The following is a 19,695-nucleotide window of genomic DNA, read 5'->3' as shown; positions in this document are numbered from 1 at the left end:
GTGTTGTTCAGTTTCCAAGTATTTGATTTCTTTTCCCTAATTTTTCTGTTACTGATTTTCACTTTTTTGGCCTTGTGGTCTGAGAAGATGCTTTGTAATATTTCGATGTTTTGGATTCTGCAAAGGTTTGTTTTATGACCTAATATGTGGTCTATTCTAGAGAATGTTCCATGTGCGCTAGAAAAAAAAATATACTTTGCAGCAGTTGGGTGGAGTGTTCTGTATAAGTCTATGAAGTCAAGTTGGTTGACTGTAGCAATTAGGTCTTCTGTGTCTCTTTTGAGCTTCTTACTGGAAGTCCTGTCCTTCTCTGAAAGTGGTGTGTTGAAGTCTCCTACTAGAATTGTGGAGGTGTCTATCTCACTTTTCAGTTCTGTTAAAGTTTGTTTTATGTATCTTGCAGCCCTGTCATTGGGTGCATAAATATTTAATATGGTTATATCTTCCTGGTGTATTGTCCCTTTAATCATTATGTAGTGTCCTTTTTTATCCTTTGTGGTGGATTTAACTTTAAATTCTATTTTGTCAGAAATTAATATTGCTACTCCTGCTCTTTTTTGCTTGTTGTTTGCTTGATATATATTTTTTCCCATCCTTTGAGTTTTAGTTTGTTTGTGTCTCTGAGTCTATGATGTGTCTCTTGTAGGCAGCATATAGACGGATCGTGTTTCTTTATCCAGTCTGAGACTCTCTGTCTCTTTATTGGTGCATTTAGTCCATTTACATTCAGCGTAATTATAGATAAGCATGTGTTTAGTGCTGTCATTTTGATGCCTTTTTATGTGTGTTTCTGACAATTTCATTTTTCCACTTTTTTGTGCTGAGATGTTTTTTGTAAATTGTGTGTTCCTCATTTTCATAGTATTTGACTTTATGTTTGCTGAGTTGTTATGTTTTTCTTGGTTTTTATTTTGAGTTCTGGAGTTGTTATACCTCTTTGTGGTTACCTTAATATTTATCCCTATTTTTCTAAGTAAAAACCTAACTTGTATTGTCCTATATCGCCTTGTTTCCCTCTCCATATGGCAGTTTTGTGCCACCTGTATTTAGTCCCTCTTTTTGATTATTGTGATCTTTTAAATATTGACTTCAATGATTCCCTGTTTTGAGCGTTTTTTTCTTTTTAAAATTAATCTGAACTTGTTTTTGTGATTTCCCTATTTGAGTTGATATCAGGATGTTCTGTTCTGTGACCTTGTGTTGTGCTGGTATCTGATATTATTGGTTTTCTGACCAAACAATTTCCTTTAGTATTTCTTGTAGCTTTGGTTTGGTTTTTGCAAATTCCCTAAGCTTGCGTTTATCTGTAAATGTTTTAATTTCGCCTTCGTATTTGAGAGAGAGTTTTGCTGGATATATGATCCTTGGCTGGCAGTTTTTCTCCTTCAGTGCTGTATATATGTCATCCCATTGCCTTCTTGACTGCATGATTTCTGCTGAGTAGTCTGAACTTATTGATTCTCCTTTGTAGGAGACCTTTCTTTTATCCCTGGCTGCTTTTCAAATTTTCTGTTTATCTTTGGTTTTGGCAAGTTTGATGATAATATGTCTTGGTGATTTTCTTTTTGGATCAATATTATATGGGGTTCGATGATTATCTTGGATAGATATCCTTTCGTCTTTCATGATGTCAGGAAGTTTTCTGCCAACAGATCTTCAACTATTCTCTCTATATTTTCTGTTATCCCTCCCTGTTCTGGGACTCCAATCACACGCAAGTTATTCTTCTTGATAGAGTCCCACATGATTCTTAGGGTTTCTTCATTTTTTTTAATTCTTTTATCTGATTTTTTTTCAGCTATATTCCTGTCAATTCCCTTGTCCTCCATATTCCCCACCCTGCATTCCAGTTGCTCGAGTCTGCTCCTCTGACTTCCTATTGAGTTGTCTAATTCTGTAATTTTACTGTTAATGTTTTGGATTTCTGAATGCTGTCTTTCTATGGATTTTTGCAGCTTTTTAATTTTTCCACTATGTTCTTGAATAATCTTTTTGAGTTCTTCAGCTGCTTTATCAGTGTGTTCCTTGGCTTTTTCTGTAGATTGCCTTATTTCATTTTTGAGGTCGTCCCTGATGTCTTGAAGCGTTTTGTAAATTAGTTTTTTATATTCTGCATCTTGCAATTCCAGGATTGTATCTTCATTTGGGAAAGATTTTGATTCTTTAGTTTGGGGAGTTGTAGAAGCAATCATGGTCTGCTTTTTTATGTGGTTTGATATCGACTGCTGTCTCCGAGTCATCTCTAAGGTATTGTAGTGATTTATTCTATATTTGCTCACTGAGTCTTATCTTGTCTTGTTTTCTTTCAATATATGTAGATGGGCTACTAGATTGCGCTGTCTTGATTGTTGTGGCCCTTGAATCACTTATGTCCTATTACCAGCTGGTTTGGTCTGTTACCAGATATATAAGCCTAAGAGTCCATTCACTATTCTTGAGTAGAATCTGATTTTGGGTCATCAAGTGTATGGTGGAGACTGTCACGTATCCACCTAGAGAAGTAGTGGTGATAGTTGTGTGCACCAGATTCTAGTAGCAGCAGGGGTTCACACTCCAGGAGGGGCAGGATGCTGACAGGCTTCCCCCAAGTGCCAGTGAGGTAGGTGTGTCTCTATTCCTAAAGCACTTTGGTAGGTGGGCACTGCAGCTGTACCTTAGGCCCCCAATGCAAGTACCTCTACAGATTGGTAGGTGTCACCCTCCTTAGACCCCTGAGGCAGGAAGCTAGGTGGTCTGGGGGGAGCTTCAGCCCTCAGTTCTCTGTTGTGGGTCAGAGAGGGCTCTGTTGAATATGCAGAGATATCAGGCGTGGGAAACTTGTCTTTCCAGTAATCTGCTAAAAGAATTACAGTCAGATCCCTATCAGAAATGCCTTTGCATTATAATAGCCACTTTGTTCCCTGTAGGGATGAAAGCCCAAGACTGTGGATCACATATGTTTGGCTGGAGCTGGTTCTGTGTTTTTAGTCCAATTAGGGAAGGATTTTTGGTCCCTGGGTTTTTTCTAGCTGCTTCTCTCAGGCCAGGAGAATGGGTTAGGAAAAGACCAAAAAAAAAAAAGGAAAATTGCAGCGCACTTCACTCTCTGGCTCAGGAAATTCCAATGTTAATGAAGCCGCCTGGAAAGGGGAGGGGAGGGTTCAGATAAATAGGAGAGAGTAGCACCCTGGAATGTAGACAAAGTTACTTATCTTACTTAGGATGACTGTTTTATCTGAGATTCCCAAGGGGCGTGTGTGTTGACTGTGTGTGCTGGCTCGGTAGAGATTGCCCCCGAAGGTCAGGCCGGCGTCCTGTGTTTGTGCTGTCTCAGAAGCCATGGTCAGTTTCTCCGCTCCCAGTCCAAAGCCCAGCGCCAAGGTTCCCTGGCTGGGATGCCGCACTCCAGGCTCCAGAACTAGCCGCTGCCTCCCGGTGACTTCTCCTCCTGTCAGCCGTGTCGCTGCACTGCCTGTGTGCCCTGGCAGGGCTTCCCCCGAGGTCACTTCTGGGGGCTAGGGCTGCATCCTGTGTGTGCGCCGTCTCAGGATGCCGTGCTCAGCTCCCCTGCGCCCAGTCCAAAGCCTGGCGCCAAGGTTTCCTGACTGCGACGCTGGCTCCAGGCTCCGAAAACAGTCACTGCTTCCCTGTGGTTTTTCGTTCTCAGTCTCTGTTACTCAGGTCAACTCTTTAGATCTGTGTTTGATGGTCAGGGTTTGTAGATTGTCATGTATGTGATCGATTCACTTGTTTTTCCGAGTCTTTGTTGCAAGAGGGATCCGAGGTAGCTTCTACCTAGTCAGCCATCTTGGCCCCGCCCCCCTGTTCCTTTTTTTGTTTTGTTTTTTCCGCTGTAGGGGTTTTGCCCCTAAATCCCAGTTGCTGTCGAGTTGATTCCAACTCATGGTGACTGGCTTATTTGATAGATCTAAATCTCTGGTTTCTCAGCCAAGCAAGACTGCTGTTTTCATTCAAGTGAAGTGCTTCCATTCTCTCAAGGATCATACCTCCTTAAGACTTGTCTGTAGTGAGTCTCCGTTCCCTTCAGACCCTCGTATATATTTTAGTCTGCTTTTATAGCTGTTTTTGGTAGAAAGGGTAGTCTGATAAAAAACATTTTGTTGTGACCAGAGCCATAAATTCTGGGTATATTTTTGATAGGATTGTTAAGCAACCTTTTTTTTTTAATTTAAGTATGTAGGTTTGTGTGTGTGTGTGTGTGTGTGTGTGTGTGTGTGTGCTTTAGGTGAAAGCTTACAGCTCAAGTTAATTTCTCATTAAAAACGTATACACGTATTGTTTTGTGACATTAGTTGCAAACCCCACAATGTGTTTGTCTGTCCAGTTCCTGTCCCTTCCTGCCTCCTCATCCTGCTTTTGGTTAGGAGCTGTCCATTTGGTCTCATATATCTGATTGAACTAAGAAGAACATTTCTCACGAGTGTTGTTTTTGGTTTTATAGTCCTGTCTAGTCTTAAGAGTGGCTTCAGGAATGGTTTCAGTCCTGGGTTAACAGTGCATCTGGGAGGCGGTAGTTTCGGGGGCTCTTCCAGTCTGTGTCAGACCATTACGTTTGGTCTTTTTATGTGGATTTGGGTTCTTTTCTGCATTTTTCTCCTGCTCTGTCTAGGACTCTCTGTTGACACAGCAGTCATTGATGGTAGCTGGGCAGCATTTAGTTCTGGTCTCAGGTTGTGTTGGGGTCTCTGGCTCATTTGGTCCTTTAGTCCTTTGAGCTAGTATTTTCCTTGTATCTTTGGTTAAGCAACTATTTTAATAAGATGTGAGCACCTTTGCTGATTCAGATATTGCAGAAGTCACCCGTATTTTTACTGACCTCATCTACTTTCTTACTGTGCGTTTTGCATTCATTTTATTAGCTTCATCATTAGGTCTACTTTGCAGAGAATATTTTGTTTTTGGCCACCTTCCCCTAGTTATTCCCATCTCATGGAAGGAAAAATTAGATTTTGTTTTTAATTTTTTCCCGTCTGGTCTTTATAAGATGACTTCCTTTTTTAACTTTTTTATTTCTCTCCTTTAGAATTCTTAGAGTCAGTCAGTGCTCCAGCATTTAAAAAGGATTAGATTTAAAATAGAGTAAGAAATAGATAAATTACCTGTTCTTTTTTGCGTTGCATGTGCAGTGTTGGCATTTGAATGTATTAATGTTATGTTACTGATGCATATTCCCTAACTTAGCATTAAAATCAGAGGAGAAATATATTTGATAATATTTAGACATAAAGATGGTTTAACTCCACAGTGATAGTTTTGATTCCATGTTTATGATATAGCCATTTTAAATAGAAGTATGTCAACCCTGATGATTTTTCCATGAAAAAGTATTCTGTGATGTGAATTTCATTATTGCCATTTTAACTAATTCTTTGTTGTTTCTTCACCGTTTACTTGTTTTTTATGTATATAAATTTTTATTGGGGTTAAATGTTTCTCTGTATATTTTAATGCAGTGCTGTTCAAAGTGTCTATTCTGTGAATTGTTACTGGTTCAAAACAAGATAATTTATGAAAACTGAGGGTAAAGTTTAGAAATTTTATAGTAATTTGACATTTATGGCTATATTTTTATTTTATTTTACAAAAGTGTGAGTTCACAATGGATTGGCAAAAATAAAACTGGTTCTTCACCACAGCTAGTTTGAGAAGTACTATTTTAAAGAAAATTTGATTCCTTATCAACTACCCATACAAGATTTTAGCAGCTTCCATTGCTAGCTTCCTTTTTGGCCTTTATTTTTATGAATTTTGTTTTTCCCAGGATGAATTTTATAGTTCTAAATTTTGTAGAGAAGATTTGATTTTTTGGGGTCAATTTTTAGTAACACATTTTATTGTTTATAGCGTTAGTAGTTTTGTGTCTGGATCAGTTTTTGCAACTAACAACATGATAGGATAAGAGTATAAAGCTGAATCACATCTTCCTCAGGTGTCAGAAATAATGTTTTTGGTCTGCAACTACCAGGTCATTCATTGTTAAAATACTGTTAAAAGATGAGGAGGGAAAGGTGAATGCCAGAAGCCAAGAGCTGGCTAGATTCATCTATATGGGAAAGGATGTGAAAGGGAAGGAAATAGCAAAGAGGAGAAGAGATTCAAGAGTGGTGGAGAGAGAGAAGTGTTTTGGAGTTTATGGAGAAGGAGGGTTGTTTTAGTCTTACTGGAAACCCTGGTGGCATAGTGGATAAGAGCTACAGCTGCTAACCAAGAGGTTAGCAGTTCAGATCCACCAGGCGCTCCTTGGAAACTGTACGGGGCAGTTCTGCTCTGTCCTGCAGGGTCGCTATGAGTCAGAATCGACTCGACAGCAATGGTTTTTTTTTTTTTAATTTTTTAGTCTTACTTGTCTAGGGGAACCTTGGTGGTGTAGTAGTTAGGAGCTCAGGTTGCTAACCAAAAGGTCAGCAGTTTGAATCCACCAGTTGCTCCTTTAAAACCCTATGGGGCTGTTCTACTCTGTCCTATAGGGTCGCTATGAGTCAGAATCAACTCAACGGCAACCGATTTTTGGTTTTGGTAGTTGTCTAGTGCGGCTGTAACAGAATTACCACAAGTGGGTTGCTTTAACAAAGAGAAATTTATTCTCTCACATTTTAGGAGGCTAGAAGTCCAAGTTCAGGGCGCCAGCTCCAGGGGAAGGCTTTCTGTCTCTGTCAGCTCTGGAGGAAGGTCCTTGTTATCAGTCTTTCCCTGGTCTAGGAGCTTCTCAGTGTAGCAACCCCAGGTCCAAAGACACACTTTGCTCCCGGTGCTGCTTTCTTGGTGGTATGACATTCCCCTGTCTCTCTGCTCGCTTTTCTCTTTCATGTCTCAAAAGAGATTGGCTTAAGACAAAACCTAATGTTGTAGATTGAATCCTACCTCATTAATGTAACTGCCAAATTACATCTAATGGTGTAATAATTTGTTATGGTAACTGCCTCTCGTCCTGCCTTATTAACGTCATAGAGGTAGGATTTATAACATACAGGAAAATCGTATCAGATGACAAAATGGTGGACAGTCACACAATACGGGTAATCATGGCCTAGCCAAGTTGACACAAATTTTTGGGGGGCACTATTCAGTTCATAACAATATATATGTTTGATTTTGCCTTTTTTTTCTTCTTTGAAATCATTATCAGAAGACTTTTCATGTCATTAAAAACTCTTAGTAGAAATTAAAAAAAAAAAAAAATTTTTCCCTGTTCCTTAAGACTGCTTTTAATGGCTCAGTTATAGTACATTGTATGGATACGCTGGCATTCACCTAACCATTCCTATAATATTGGACATTTAGAGTTTTTCCATGCTTTTGCTAAAGTAATGTTATAATGAATATCTTAATTATCAGTCTTTGGATATCTGATTATTTCTTTAAGAAAAATAATTATTTGTTTGAAAGTTATGAAGATTTTTATCAAACTCTTGATTTATGTTTATAAATGCAAAAATAATTTTTTGAAGTTACTAATTGTTTTTCCCTGAATAAATACTGTCAGGGGGCAGCTTGAAGGTCATATAATCTTTCATGATCATTTTATGATAATTATTCCAGGTCTTACCAAATTCTAATAGTCAAGATATTCTTCCTTTTGTCTGGTTTTATATGTGCTCCTTTATTGTAGAATAGAGAGAAACATTTGCGGTCCCCATGTGTGACCCCATGTGCGTAAGAGTAGAACTGTGCTCCATGGGGTTTTTAATGTCTGATTTTTCGGAATTAGATCACCAAGCTTTTCTTTCAAGGTTCCCCTGGATAGACTCAAACCTCCAACCTCTCAGTTAGCAGCTGAGCACATTAACTGTTTGCATCACCCAGGGACTCCAGAATAGAGATACTTCCTTCTTTTAATAGTTCTGAGAGTGGATTTTTTAAAATTGGTTTGTTCTTTCCTTTCTTTTCTCTACACTGAGTGGTATAATGATAAATTATATTCGTATATTTTTTTTGGTGGTAAAACACTTTGATATATATTATTCCATCTAATCTGCATTGCATTCCTGATGGACAAATATGCATATTTTACAAAAGAAAAAAAATGAGACTATATTACCAAGTGGAACTTGGAGTACAAACCCACCGTTTTGACTTATTATCTGGGTTGTAAGACTGGAGATTCTAGGGCTAGAGTGGTTGGCTTCAGAACAAAGCATTGTCACTTACTAGCTCTTAGGGAAGTTTCTTAATCTCTCTGCCTCAGTTTCCTCATCTGTAATGTGGAAAAATAATAGTACTCACTTTATGGGGTTAATCTGTACAAAGTGTGTGGAAGAGTGCCTGGCATATGAATACATTCAGTGAGTGTTAGCTAACTACTGCTAGTACTATTACCATCTACTTCCATATCATGGAAACCCTGGTAGCATCGTGGTTAAGACCTACGGCTGCTAACCAAAAGGTCAACAGTTTGAATCCACCAGCTGCTTCTTAGAAACCCTATGGGGCAGTTCTCCTCTGTCCTATAGGGTCGCTATGAGTCGGAATCAACTCAACTGCAATGGGTTTGGTTTTTTGGTTACCATATCATAGTCTTCTTTGATTTTAGGGCCAGAAAACTGAAGGCTAGTTTCCTTTTAGTGTTGCCTTTCTGAGCTAAATTCCTGGGCAGCTGTTCTGGAGATTCTAGTGATGTTCTTGGTTTATTTGCAGAAGAGCAAGACAATGAAGAAAGTGAGAAAAGGAGAAAAAAGAAAAAGGGTACCAAGAGGAAACGAGACGGAAGAGGTCAAGAAGAAGGGACTTTGACTTATGACTTGAAACTGGATGACATGCTTGACCGAACCTTAGAGGATGGTGCCAAACAGCACAACCTAACAGCGGTCAATGTGCGAAACATCCTTCACGTGAGTTATGCTGGGGCAGCTGTGTAATTATAAGGGAAAATTTCCATGGCCACAAATGAAATTATTCAGAAAATTCTGGATTCTTGGTATATGAATTACTAATTTTGAGAGTTACTGTGGCAAAATCTTTTACATTTCCAGATGGCTTCCTTCTTTGCACTCAGCACATGTTTGAAATCTGAACACATGTTAAAAAACTTAATTGGGAAGATAAACTGTTCCTGTTTCCTTCCACTGCTTTGATTTTTATTGTATTGTTTAGCAGATTTGTAGTTGACGATGTTGATGGTGGATTTACTCTCTTGAGGGTTGAAATGTCTGCAAAGATGCCCAGTTAACAACTTACAGTACTTTGCACATACGTAAATACCGTGCTTTGATATACAGCAGCACAGCTATTTGCAGTCTTTGCTGTTCATTACTCTTAAGCATATGTTCACCTCAGAATCTTAAGTGAGCTGTTTCTGTTCCTAATGGCTGCTGGTGAGATTGGTCCATTTGCTGCCACATTGTTTGAAGCTGTGTGCTTCTATCCAAAGCTTGCTCTTGCCTTCTTCGCTTTCAGCTTTGCTTTAACCCAATATGAAGCTATTGGGATATGTAACTCTGGTTTATCCTCTACGTCCATCTAGCAGAGATACAGAGAGTTTTTACTTTTGTTGCATAAAGTGAAATTTCATCTTTCTCCAGGAAGTAATCACGAATGAACATGTGGTAGCAATGATGAAAGCAGCCATCAGTGAGACGGAAGATATGCCAATGTTTGTGAGTACTTGGTTGTCACCCTTTTCATGTCATGGGACGTAGTTACCTGTAAAATGGCAAAGTGTAACAGGTTACTTGGGTGTTTGTAAGTAGTTTTACAGCTGGGAGCAAAGGTAGCATTGCAGAATTCAAGAATCACAACATCATTTTTATTGACTATTTTCTTCCCTTTTCTCATTCCTTAGGAGCCTAAAATGACACGCTCCAAACTGAAGGAAGTGGTGGAGAAAGGAGTGGTGAGTGTTCTATATTTCTGTTAATGCAGCTTAAGGTTTCATTGGCCTTTCTTGCCAGTCACATCACCATTGTCTAGTTGACATAGTCTTGTTACATAAAGTGAATTTTCATCTTTCTTTGGGATGTAATCACAAATGAGCACGTGGTAGCAATGATGAAATCAGCCATCAATGAGATGGAAGTTCCACGAAGTCTGTTTGGTATATAGAGTACAATTAATATTAATTCTCTCTTTGATTTGGGAAAAAACACATAAACACATAACAAACCAAGGAGATCCAAATCAGGCCCTGGATTGTGTTTACTAACCACAAATATAGGTGTAGAGAAGTTCGGCAATCGAAGATGATAGTTTATGTGGGAGAGCAAGGATCAGAGTTCAGGTCTCTTTTGCTTCTTAATGCTTCATAGATTGACTCAGACACCTCCAGATTCTGGCTAGCTTTCATGATGGCTTTGGAGTAGGCAAACTGATTAGTTCAGAAGCAGAGATGGGAAGGAGTATGGACTTGAATTGCTTCATTCCTTTCACTCAATAGCGGCCTCAGCTCTACAGAGCTAGAACATGTGGCCGGGACATGGCTGAGCTGAGGGAATGGAGAACCTAAGGCTCTTTATGGAGATAGGATCTAGTGGCCAGTTAAATTTGGTTCATAAAGTGGTTTTGGTTGGGTCACAGTTAAACGGTCAAGAAAGTATACACCCCAATGGCTTTTGTTAGCATATAAGAGCTTTTCGAAAATTCTCAAAAAAAAAATTTTTTTTCCACAAGTCTATTATGAAAATTTTTAAACATACAGAAATTTGAAAGAATATTACAGTGAATCTGGATCCATCTGGATTAAACATTTGTAACCTTTTTGTCATATTTGCTTTATATCTTTTTGTATCTGTTTTTTGTTTTTTCAAAATAAGTTGTAAATAGCATGACACTTTATCCCTACCTCTTTCCATCAAAGGTTTTCATAGCTGGCTTTTTGGAGGCACACTTGTGGTGTCATTGATTAAAAAAAAAATACTAATGTGAAAAGGTACTGTAAGCTATCTTAGGTTTGTGTAGTTTAATGGTGTACAAATAGTTTTCACATCCATTATTCCATGGGAACTGACAGCCATGCTGCAAAGTAGGCAAGACAGACATTGTTTTCTCCTTTTAATAGATGATAGAGCAGATTCTTGCCAGATCCAAGGCAGAAAACGCTAATAACAGAAGTAGATTCTTCTCTCGTTTCCTTTATCAAGCTCTGACAGATATTTGCGAGTATCCCCTCAGGGTTAATCAACACTCCTAGGATCACTGCTGCTAAGTGTTAGGTAGATGGCTCTTTGTGATGCTGAAGAGGAAGTAAAAATGAAAAACAGTCTATTTCAGATAAGAACTTAATTATTTATATTCTTCATCCGTAGGTTATTCCAACCTGGAACATTTCACCTATTAAGAAAGCCAATGAAATTAAGGTAAACTTGGATGGAGTCATTCTTATTCTTTTCCAGAAAGACTTATCAGTTTTGAAACTTAAGTACTTCCTTTTTATTTGTTAACTTTATTTTTGACCTGTCTTTTTGTTTTATTTCTGGCTTTAGTGTTTTCCATTACATTACCCTTAAGTTTGGATCTCATGCAAGAAATCTCTTTATCCTCTGCCTTGTGTCTACTTGCTACTACTTAGAAGTTTTTTTCTCCCTGCCCCTCTCTTCTTCCCCTTATTTTCTCAAATACATGTGATTTGTGTTTCCCATCCCTCCATTTCTTTCTAATTGTACTTATGTAGCCTCCTCAGTTTGTGGATATCCACCTCGAAGAAGACGATTCCTCAGATGAAGAGTACCATCCAGATGATGACGAGGAGGACGAGACTGCTGAAGAGGTGAGTGGTTACCCTTGTGAGTGTTAATTGGCAATATAGGAAAAAATCTGGTTCAATAAGGTGGAGTGTACCTTGCTTCCTGAGCAGTGCATCACCCATTCTCTAGAAAGGATTGAGGCCCAATTCTGTTCTCTACTCATTTCTGTGCACAAATCATAGACTGTGAGGTGTTTTTCTGCTCTTCACACTCCCTTAAGTTTTTTTTAACTTCTTACATTGTGAAATATAACACACATACAGAAATGTGCACAGATTAAAAATGTACGTCTTAACAAATTATTATAAAGCAAATGCTCATGAAAGTTCATCCAAAATCAAGAAGTGTAACATTGCCAGGGCACCCCTGTGCACCCTTCCAAATCCCAATCATCTCCCTCCACCCTGAGGATAACTACCATCCTGACTTTGATAGTCATTTTCTTGCTTATCTGTGTAGTTTTACCACCTAAATGTACATTCTGAAACACTGTAGCTCAATTTTTACTGTTTCTGAAACTTATATGAATGGACTCATATTTATTCTTTTGTGTCTGGCTGTTTTTTTTCACCATCATGCTGTTGGGATGTATTCATCCTATTACAGTTATACTAGTTTGTTCAGTTCATTGCTCTGTAATAGTCCATTCTCTTAATATGTTCTTTGATTTCTTTGTAAAAGAATTTTAAAGCAATATTTTACAGTTTTGCAAAGTTTCCAGTGCTGATGAAGATAGCAGTCTGATCCCTACCCCCACTTTCAGGATGTTAAACCTCTATTTCAGTTTTATTTTTTCTTCCTTTGACTAATTGATATTTTGTGCTATTTGTTGTTTTGAGATACTTCAGACTCAGTGGAATGAGGTAGAGGCATAAATGTAAAAGTGAACTGGATTTATTTTTTAGAGTTTATTGGAAAGTGATGTCGAAAGCACTGCTTCGTCTCCACGTGGGGCAAAGAAATCCAGATTGAGGCAGTCTTCTGAGATGACTGAAACAGATGAGGAAGGTGGCATATTGTCAGAGGTAATCAGCATCATATCGAAGAGATGAATTAGAGATTACTGTGTGAGTAGATTATCTAACTTGTGAGTTACCTGTGGTGATTCTGGGCTGTCACCCTTTGCCAAACACGATTCAAGGGCAGTAGTCATGCTGCTATCTTCCTGGCATTTGTGAGCTCTTCAAGGGGCTGAGGGTGTGATCTCCCAACCTTCTTGTCTCTCATACCCACGTTTTCTTGTATTGCCATAAATCAGTTTTTATTAGATTTCTCATCTTTTGGTAACTTAAGTAGCATTCTGTTGGCTTCACTGGAAATAGGATGAAACCTAATGGATTAAATTTATATATTTGACAGTGCCTTTGTTTTTATGACTCATACTCATCATGGAGTTGCTATGAGTCGGAATCGACTTGAGGGCAAGGGGTTTGTTTTGTTTTGTTTTTATGTACCTCTGTCTAGATGGGAGGAGCCCTGGAGGTGCAGTGGTTATAGAGCTACAGCTGTTAACCCAAAGGTCAGCAGCTTGAATCCACTAGCTGTTTCTTGGAAACCCTATGGGACAGTTCTAGTCTGTCCTATAGGGTTGTTATGAGTCGGAATCGACTCAATGGCAGTGGGTTTGGTTTTTATCTAGATGGGAAGAGAAGGATCATTAGTATGTGGAAGACCCCTTTGCTCGCCTTCCATTATTTAAGACACCTACCTCTTTTAATCAGGCTGAGAAAGTCACCACCCCTGCTATCAGGCACATCAGTGCTGAGGTTGTGCCCATGGGGCCCCCTCCCCCTCCAAAGCCAAAGCAGACCAAGGATAGCACTTTCATGGAGAAATTGCATGCTGTGGATGAGGAGCTGGCTTCCAGTCCAGTCTGCGTGGATTCTTTCCAGGTAAACATTATAACTGTAAATCACCATGAAAGTCACGTAGAGTAGTTTAGTGTTGCTCAGGTTTGGAAGAGAGGAAAAGGTATTCTGATATAATAAATAATGGCCATGAAATTTTTTTAGTCTTTAATATTCTGTGGTCTGTGCTATTTTATTGTAAGTGAGAATGGTAGCTTCTAAGGAAGGAATAAGGTATGTGGCAGAGGCATTTTTCAATGTGGAGCATGGGATTAGCCTTTACCCAAATAGTAACATGTTACCACAATTCCTTTATTGTTCTCTCCCTCTTTCTCCACACACACATACATATGTCATTGTTGTTAGGTGCTGTTGAGTCGGTTCCGACTCATAGCGACCCTATGCACAACAGAATGAAACACTGCCCGGTCCTGCGCCATCCTCACAATCGTTGTTATGCCTGAGCTCATTGTTGCAGCCACTGTGTCAGTCCACCTCGTTGAGGGTCTTCCTCTTTTCCGCTGACCCTGTATTCTGCCAAGCATGATGTCCTTCTCCAGGGACTGATCTCTCCTGACAACATGTCCAGAGTATGTAAGATGCAGTCTCGCTGTCCATGCCTCTAAGGAGCATTCTGGTTGTACTTCTTCCAAGACAGATTTATTCTTTCTTCTGGCAGTCCATGGTATATTCAATATTCTTTGCCAACACCACAATTCAAAGGCATCAATTCTTCTTCAGTCTTCCTTATTCATTGTCCAGCTTTCATATGCATACGAAGCGATTGCAAATACCATGGCTTGGGTCAGGCGCACCTTAGTCTTCAAGGTGACATCTTTGCTCTTCAACACTTTAAAGAGGTCCTTTGCAGCAGATTTACCCAATGCAATGCGTCTTTTCATCTCTTGACTGCCGCTTCCATGGCTGTTGATTGTGGATCCAAGTAAAATGAAATCCTTGACAACTTGTCTTTTCTCTTTTTATCACGATGTTACTCACTGGTCCAGTTGTGAGGATTTTTGTTTTCTTTATGTTGAGGTGCAATCCATACTGAAGGCTGTGGTCTTTGATCTTTATTAGTAAGTGCTTCAAAGTCCTTTTCATTTTCAGCAAGTAAGGTTGTGTCATCTGCATAACACAGGTTGTTAATGAGTCTTCCTCCAATCCTGATGCCCTGTTCTTCATATAGTCCAGCTTCTTGGATTATTTGCTCAGCATACAGATTGAATAGGTATGGTGAAAGAATACAACCCTAGTGCACACCTTTCCTGACTTGCAACCAATCAGTATCCCCTTGTTCTGTCCAAACAACTGCCTCTTGATATATGTGAAGGTTCCTTATGAGCATAATTAAGTGTTCTGGAATTCCCATTCTTTGCAATGTTGGCCATAATTTGTTATGATCCACACAGTCGAATGCCTTCACAATCAATAAAACACAGGTGAACATCCTTCTGGTATTCCCTACTTTCAGCCAGGATCCATCTGACATCAGCAATGATATCCCTGGTTCCATGTCCTCTTCTGAAACTGGCCTGAATTTCCGGCAGTTCCCTGTCGATATACTGCTGCAGGCATTTTTGAATGATCTTCAGCAAAATTTTGCTCGTGTGTAATATTAATGATATTGTTCTATAATTTCCACATTCGGTTGGATCACCTTTCTTGGGAATAGGCATAAATATGGATCTCTTCAGTCAGTTGGCCAGGAAGCTGTCTTCCATATTTCTTGGCATAGACGAGTGAGCACCTCCAGTGCTGCATCTGTTTGTTGAAACATCTCAATGGATATTCCATCAATTCCTGGAGCCTTGTTTTTCGTCAATGACTTCAGAGCACCTTGGACTTCTTCCTTCAGCACCATCGGTTTGTGATCATATGCCACCTCTTGAAATGGTTGAATATCGACTCATTCTTTTTGCTATAATGACTCTGTGTATTCCTTCCATCTTCTTTTGATGCTTCCTGCATTGTTTAGTATTTTCCCCATGGAATCCTTCACTATTGCAACTCGAGGCTTAAATTTTTTCTTCAGTTCTTTCAGCTTGAGAAATGCTGAGCATGTTCTTCCCTTTTGGTTTTCCATCTCCAGCTCTTTGCACATGTCATTATAATACTTTACTTTGTCTTCTCGAGACGCCCTTTGAAATCTTCTGTTCAGTTGTTTTACTTCATCAATTCTTCCTTTTGCTTTAGCTGCTTGATGTTGGAGAGCAAGTTTCAGAGTCTCCTCTGACATCCATCTTGGTCTTTTCTTTCTTTCCTGTCTTTTCAATGACCTCTTGGCTTTCTTCATGTATGATGTCCTTGATGTCATTCCACAACTCGTCTGGTCTTCGGTCACCAGTGTTCAATGCATCAAATCTGTTCTTCAGTTGGCCTCTAAATTCAGGTGGGATATACTCAGGGTCATATTTTGGCTCTCATGGACTTGCTCTGATTTTCTTCAGTTTCAGCTTGAACTTGCATATGAGCAATTGATGGTCTTTTCCACAGTCTGCCCCTGGCCTTGTTCTGACTGATGATATTGAGCTTTTCCATCGTCTCTTTCCACAGATGTAGTCAATTTGACTTCTGTGTGTTCCATCTGGCAAGGTCCATGTGTATAGTTGCTGTTTATGTTGGTGAAAGAAGGTATTTGCAAGAAGAAGTCGTTGGTCTTGCAAAATTCTATCATTTGATCTCCAGCATTGTTTGTATCACCAAGGCCATATTTTCCAACTACTGGTCCTTCTTCTTTGTTTCCAACTTTCGGATTAAAATCACCAGTAATTATCAATGCATCTTGATTGCATGTTTGATCAATTTCAGACTGCAGCAGCTGATAAAAATCTTCTATTTCTTCATCTTTGGTCCTAGTGGTTGGTGTGTATATTTGAATAACGGTCGTATTAACTGGTCTTCCTTGTAGGCCTGTGGATACTATCCTATCACTGACAGCATTGTACTTCAGGATAGATCTTGAAATGTTCTTTTTGACAATGAATGCAACACCATTCCTCTTCAAGTTGTTATTCCCAGCATAGTAGACTATATGATTGTCTGATTCAAAATGGCCAATACTAGTCCATTTCAGTTCATTAAAGCCTGAGATATGGATGTTTATGCGTTCCATTTCATTTTTAACGATTTCTAATTTTCCTGGATTCATGCTTCGTACATTCTAGGTTCCGATTATTAATGGATGTTTGCAGCTGTTTTTCTCATTTTGAGTCGTGCCACATCAGCAAATGAAGGTTCTGAAAGCTTTACTCCATCCACGTCATTAAGGTCGACTCTACTTTGAGGAGGCAGCTCTTCCCCAGTCATCTTTTGAGTGCCTTCCAACCTGGGGGGCTCATCTTCCAGCACTATATCAGATAATGTTCCGCTGCTATTCATAAGGTTTTCACTGGCTAATACTTTACAGAAGTAGACTGCCGGGTCCTTCTTCTTAGTCTGTCTTAGTCTGGAAGCTGAGCTGAAACCTGTCCTCCCTGGGTGACTCTGCTGCTATCTGGATACTGGTGGCATAGTTTCCAGTATCACAGCAACATGCAAGCCCCCACGGTATGACAAACGGACAGACACGTGGGGGACATGTACATATACGCACACACATATATATATTTTCTAAATCGCTTTATCATGTAGACATGATGTCCTTTTATCCCTAAATAATTTAGTGTATATTTCCTAAAAATGTGGATATTTTCTTATGTTGCCACAGTAATCAAAGTCAGGATACAATGCTATTATCTAAGCTATTAAAGTTCTTACTCAGAATTTTCCAGTTTTCCCAATAATGTCCTTTATAGCAAAAGAAAAAAATTTTCTGATCCAGGATCCATTTCAAGAGTACAGACTGTATTTAGTTGTCTTGTCTCTTCAGTCTCCTTTAACTGAAAGTTTCTCAACCATTTTGTCTTTTATAACCTTCACATGCTTGAAGAGTACAGGCCAATTATTTTGTGGAACGTTCTTCTACTTGGATTTTTCTGGTGTTTCCTCATAATTAATTCCAGCACTTTGGGCAGGAATTCCACATAAGTGATGTTTTTTTCTTGATGCATCATATCAGGAAACACAGGACATCGGCCTGTTTGCCACTTTTCTGGTAATGTTAACTTTTGTCGCTTGGTTAAGGTGGTGTCTACCTGGTTTCTCCACCGTAAAGTTACTGTTTTTTCATTTTTAGTTGATTAGTAAGTGTCTTATGGGACCAAATGTCATCCCATCATCCACTAGTTTTAGCATCCGTTGATTATTCTTTCCTGAAACAGCCATTACTGTGGTCACTGTCAATTGATGAGGCTGGGCCCGTATCTCATACCATACATGATCCCATCATTTATCCAGTTCTTTTTGATGTTCTAATTTTTCCTTATGAGTCTTATAGGTCAGTGAAAAATATGTCTGTCCTAAAATTAAAAATTAGAATTTTGAATGGAGCAACTCTCGAGGTCATTTAATTTATTTATTCTGCTTTTGAGTGAATAAATAGTGGTGGTGATGGGGGAATACTTTTTCATCTAACTATTCAACAAACATATACTGAATGGTTGAAGTTGTAGTACAGCTGTACAAGTCAGAAAAATTCCTTCCTTATGGAGCTTGTAGTCTAAATGCATAAATAATAATTTAAGATAGTGGTAAGTGCTATGAGCTAAATAAAAACAAGGAAATAAGATAATTACTATCAGAGTACTTTAGATAGAATAATTAAGAAAAGCCTCCTTGAGGAGATGACATGAATGATTAGAAGGAACCAGCCGTGTAAAAGACCTGGGAAAAGAACGCTCCGTGCAGAGGAAACAGCACATTCAAAGTCCCTGAGATGGGAATGATCTTGGCACGTTGAAGGGACAAAAATTGGCCAAAGCATAGGGATCATGGGAGAGAGTAGTAGGAGGGAGGTCAGATAGCTAGGTAAAGTGCTAGACCATGAAGGCCTTGGGAGACTGTGGAAGAAATTTAGATTCTATTTTAACCATTGGAAGAGCTTTTTGTGATTTATGTTAAAATTTTCCCTTTAGTAAAGGTGAGGGAAATAGGCTATAGGAAAACAAGAGAGGAAACAGAGCACCCAGTCAGGAGGTGATCGCAGTAGGCTAAGAGAGGACTTCCCAAGGTGATCCACAGATTCAATGCAGTCCCTATCGAAAAGATAACCCAAAGAATGGGAGAAAGTATTTGTAAATCATATATCTGATAAGGAACTTGTATGGGGAATATATGAAGAACTCTTATAACTCAAAAATAAAATGACAACCCAATTAAAAAATGGCAAAGGATATCAATAGACATTTCTCCAAAAAAACACAAATGACCAATAATCACATGGGAAGATACTCAACATCATTAGTTGTTAGGGAAATGCAAATCAAAACTATACTGAGATGTTACTGCACACCCACTAGAATGACTGTAATAAAAAAGATGGACAATAACAAATGTTGACAAGGTTGTAGAGAATTTGGAAGCCTCATACATTGTTGATGGGAATGTAAGATCATATAGCCACTGTGGAAAGCAGTTTGGTAGTTCCTCAGTTAAACGTAGAGTTACTGTATGACCCAGCAGTTCCACACCAGAAGAGTTAAAAACATTTGTCTACACAAAAAGTTTTTCACAAATGTTCATAACAGCATTATTCATAATACCTCCAAGGTGGAAAAAAACTCAGATGTTCATTAACTGATGAACGGATAAATAAAATGTGGTATAGTGCGTGGGTGGTCATATCTACGTACAATGGAATATTATTTGACAATAAAAGGGAATGAAGTACTCATATATGTTACGACATGAATGAGCCTTGCAAGCATTATGCTTAGTGAAAGAAGCTGACACAGAAGGCCGCATAGTATATGATACCATTTCTATGAAATGTGCAGAATAGGCAAATCCATAGAGTTAGAAAGTAGATTAGTGGTTAACAAGGGCTGGAGGTGAGAGGGCAATGAATAGTGTCTGCTTACGGGTATGGGGCTTTTTTGGGGGGTGATAGAAATGTTCTGGAATTAGTAGTAATGCTTGCACAACTCTTAAGTATACTAAAATCCATTCAATTATACACTTTAAAAGGGTGAATTTTACGGTATGTGGGCTACGTCTCGATAAAGACATTGTAAATGGTCTTGAAATGTTGATTTTGAAATGCGGTCATTTTCTGAAAGCTTCTCAGACAAACA

At 38.9% G+C, this 19,695-nt stretch overlaps 1 protein-coding gene across 3 annotated transcripts in view; it reads left to right on the top strand.

Moving 5' to 3' along the window:
* GON4L (gon-4 like) overlaps positions 1–19,695 on the top strand; it is a 94,822-nt gene that overhangs the window by 41,004 nt on the left and 34,123 nt on the right. For all 3 annotated transcript variants that reach the window (XM_049880712.1, XM_049880711.1, XM_049880713.1), the window contains 7 exons: positions 8,635–8,828; positions 9,519–9,593; positions 9,779–9,829; positions 11,238–11,288; positions 11,603–11,698; positions 12,581–12,700; positions 13,397–13,567. In XM_049880712.1, the coding sequence (XP_049736669.1) occupies positions 8,635–8,828; positions 9,519–9,593; positions 9,779–9,829; positions 11,238–11,288; positions 11,603–11,698; positions 12,581–12,700; positions 13,397–13,567 (758 nt within the window). The remainder of the gene's footprint in view (positions 1–8,634; positions 8,829–9,518; positions 9,594–9,778; positions 9,830–11,237; positions 11,289–11,602; positions 11,699–12,580; positions 12,701–13,396; positions 13,568–19,695) is intronic.

The sequence above is a fragment of the Elephas maximus genome, chromosome 3, assembly GCF_024166365.1.
Source record: "Elephas maximus indicus isolate mEleMax1 chromosome 3, mEleMax1 primary haplotype, whole genome shotgun sequence".
Taxonomy (NCBI): domain Eukaryota; kingdom Metazoa; phylum Chordata; class Mammalia; order Proboscidea; family Elephantidae; genus Elephas; species Elephas maximus.
This window is presented reverse-complemented; position numbering and strand designations above follow the sequence as displayed.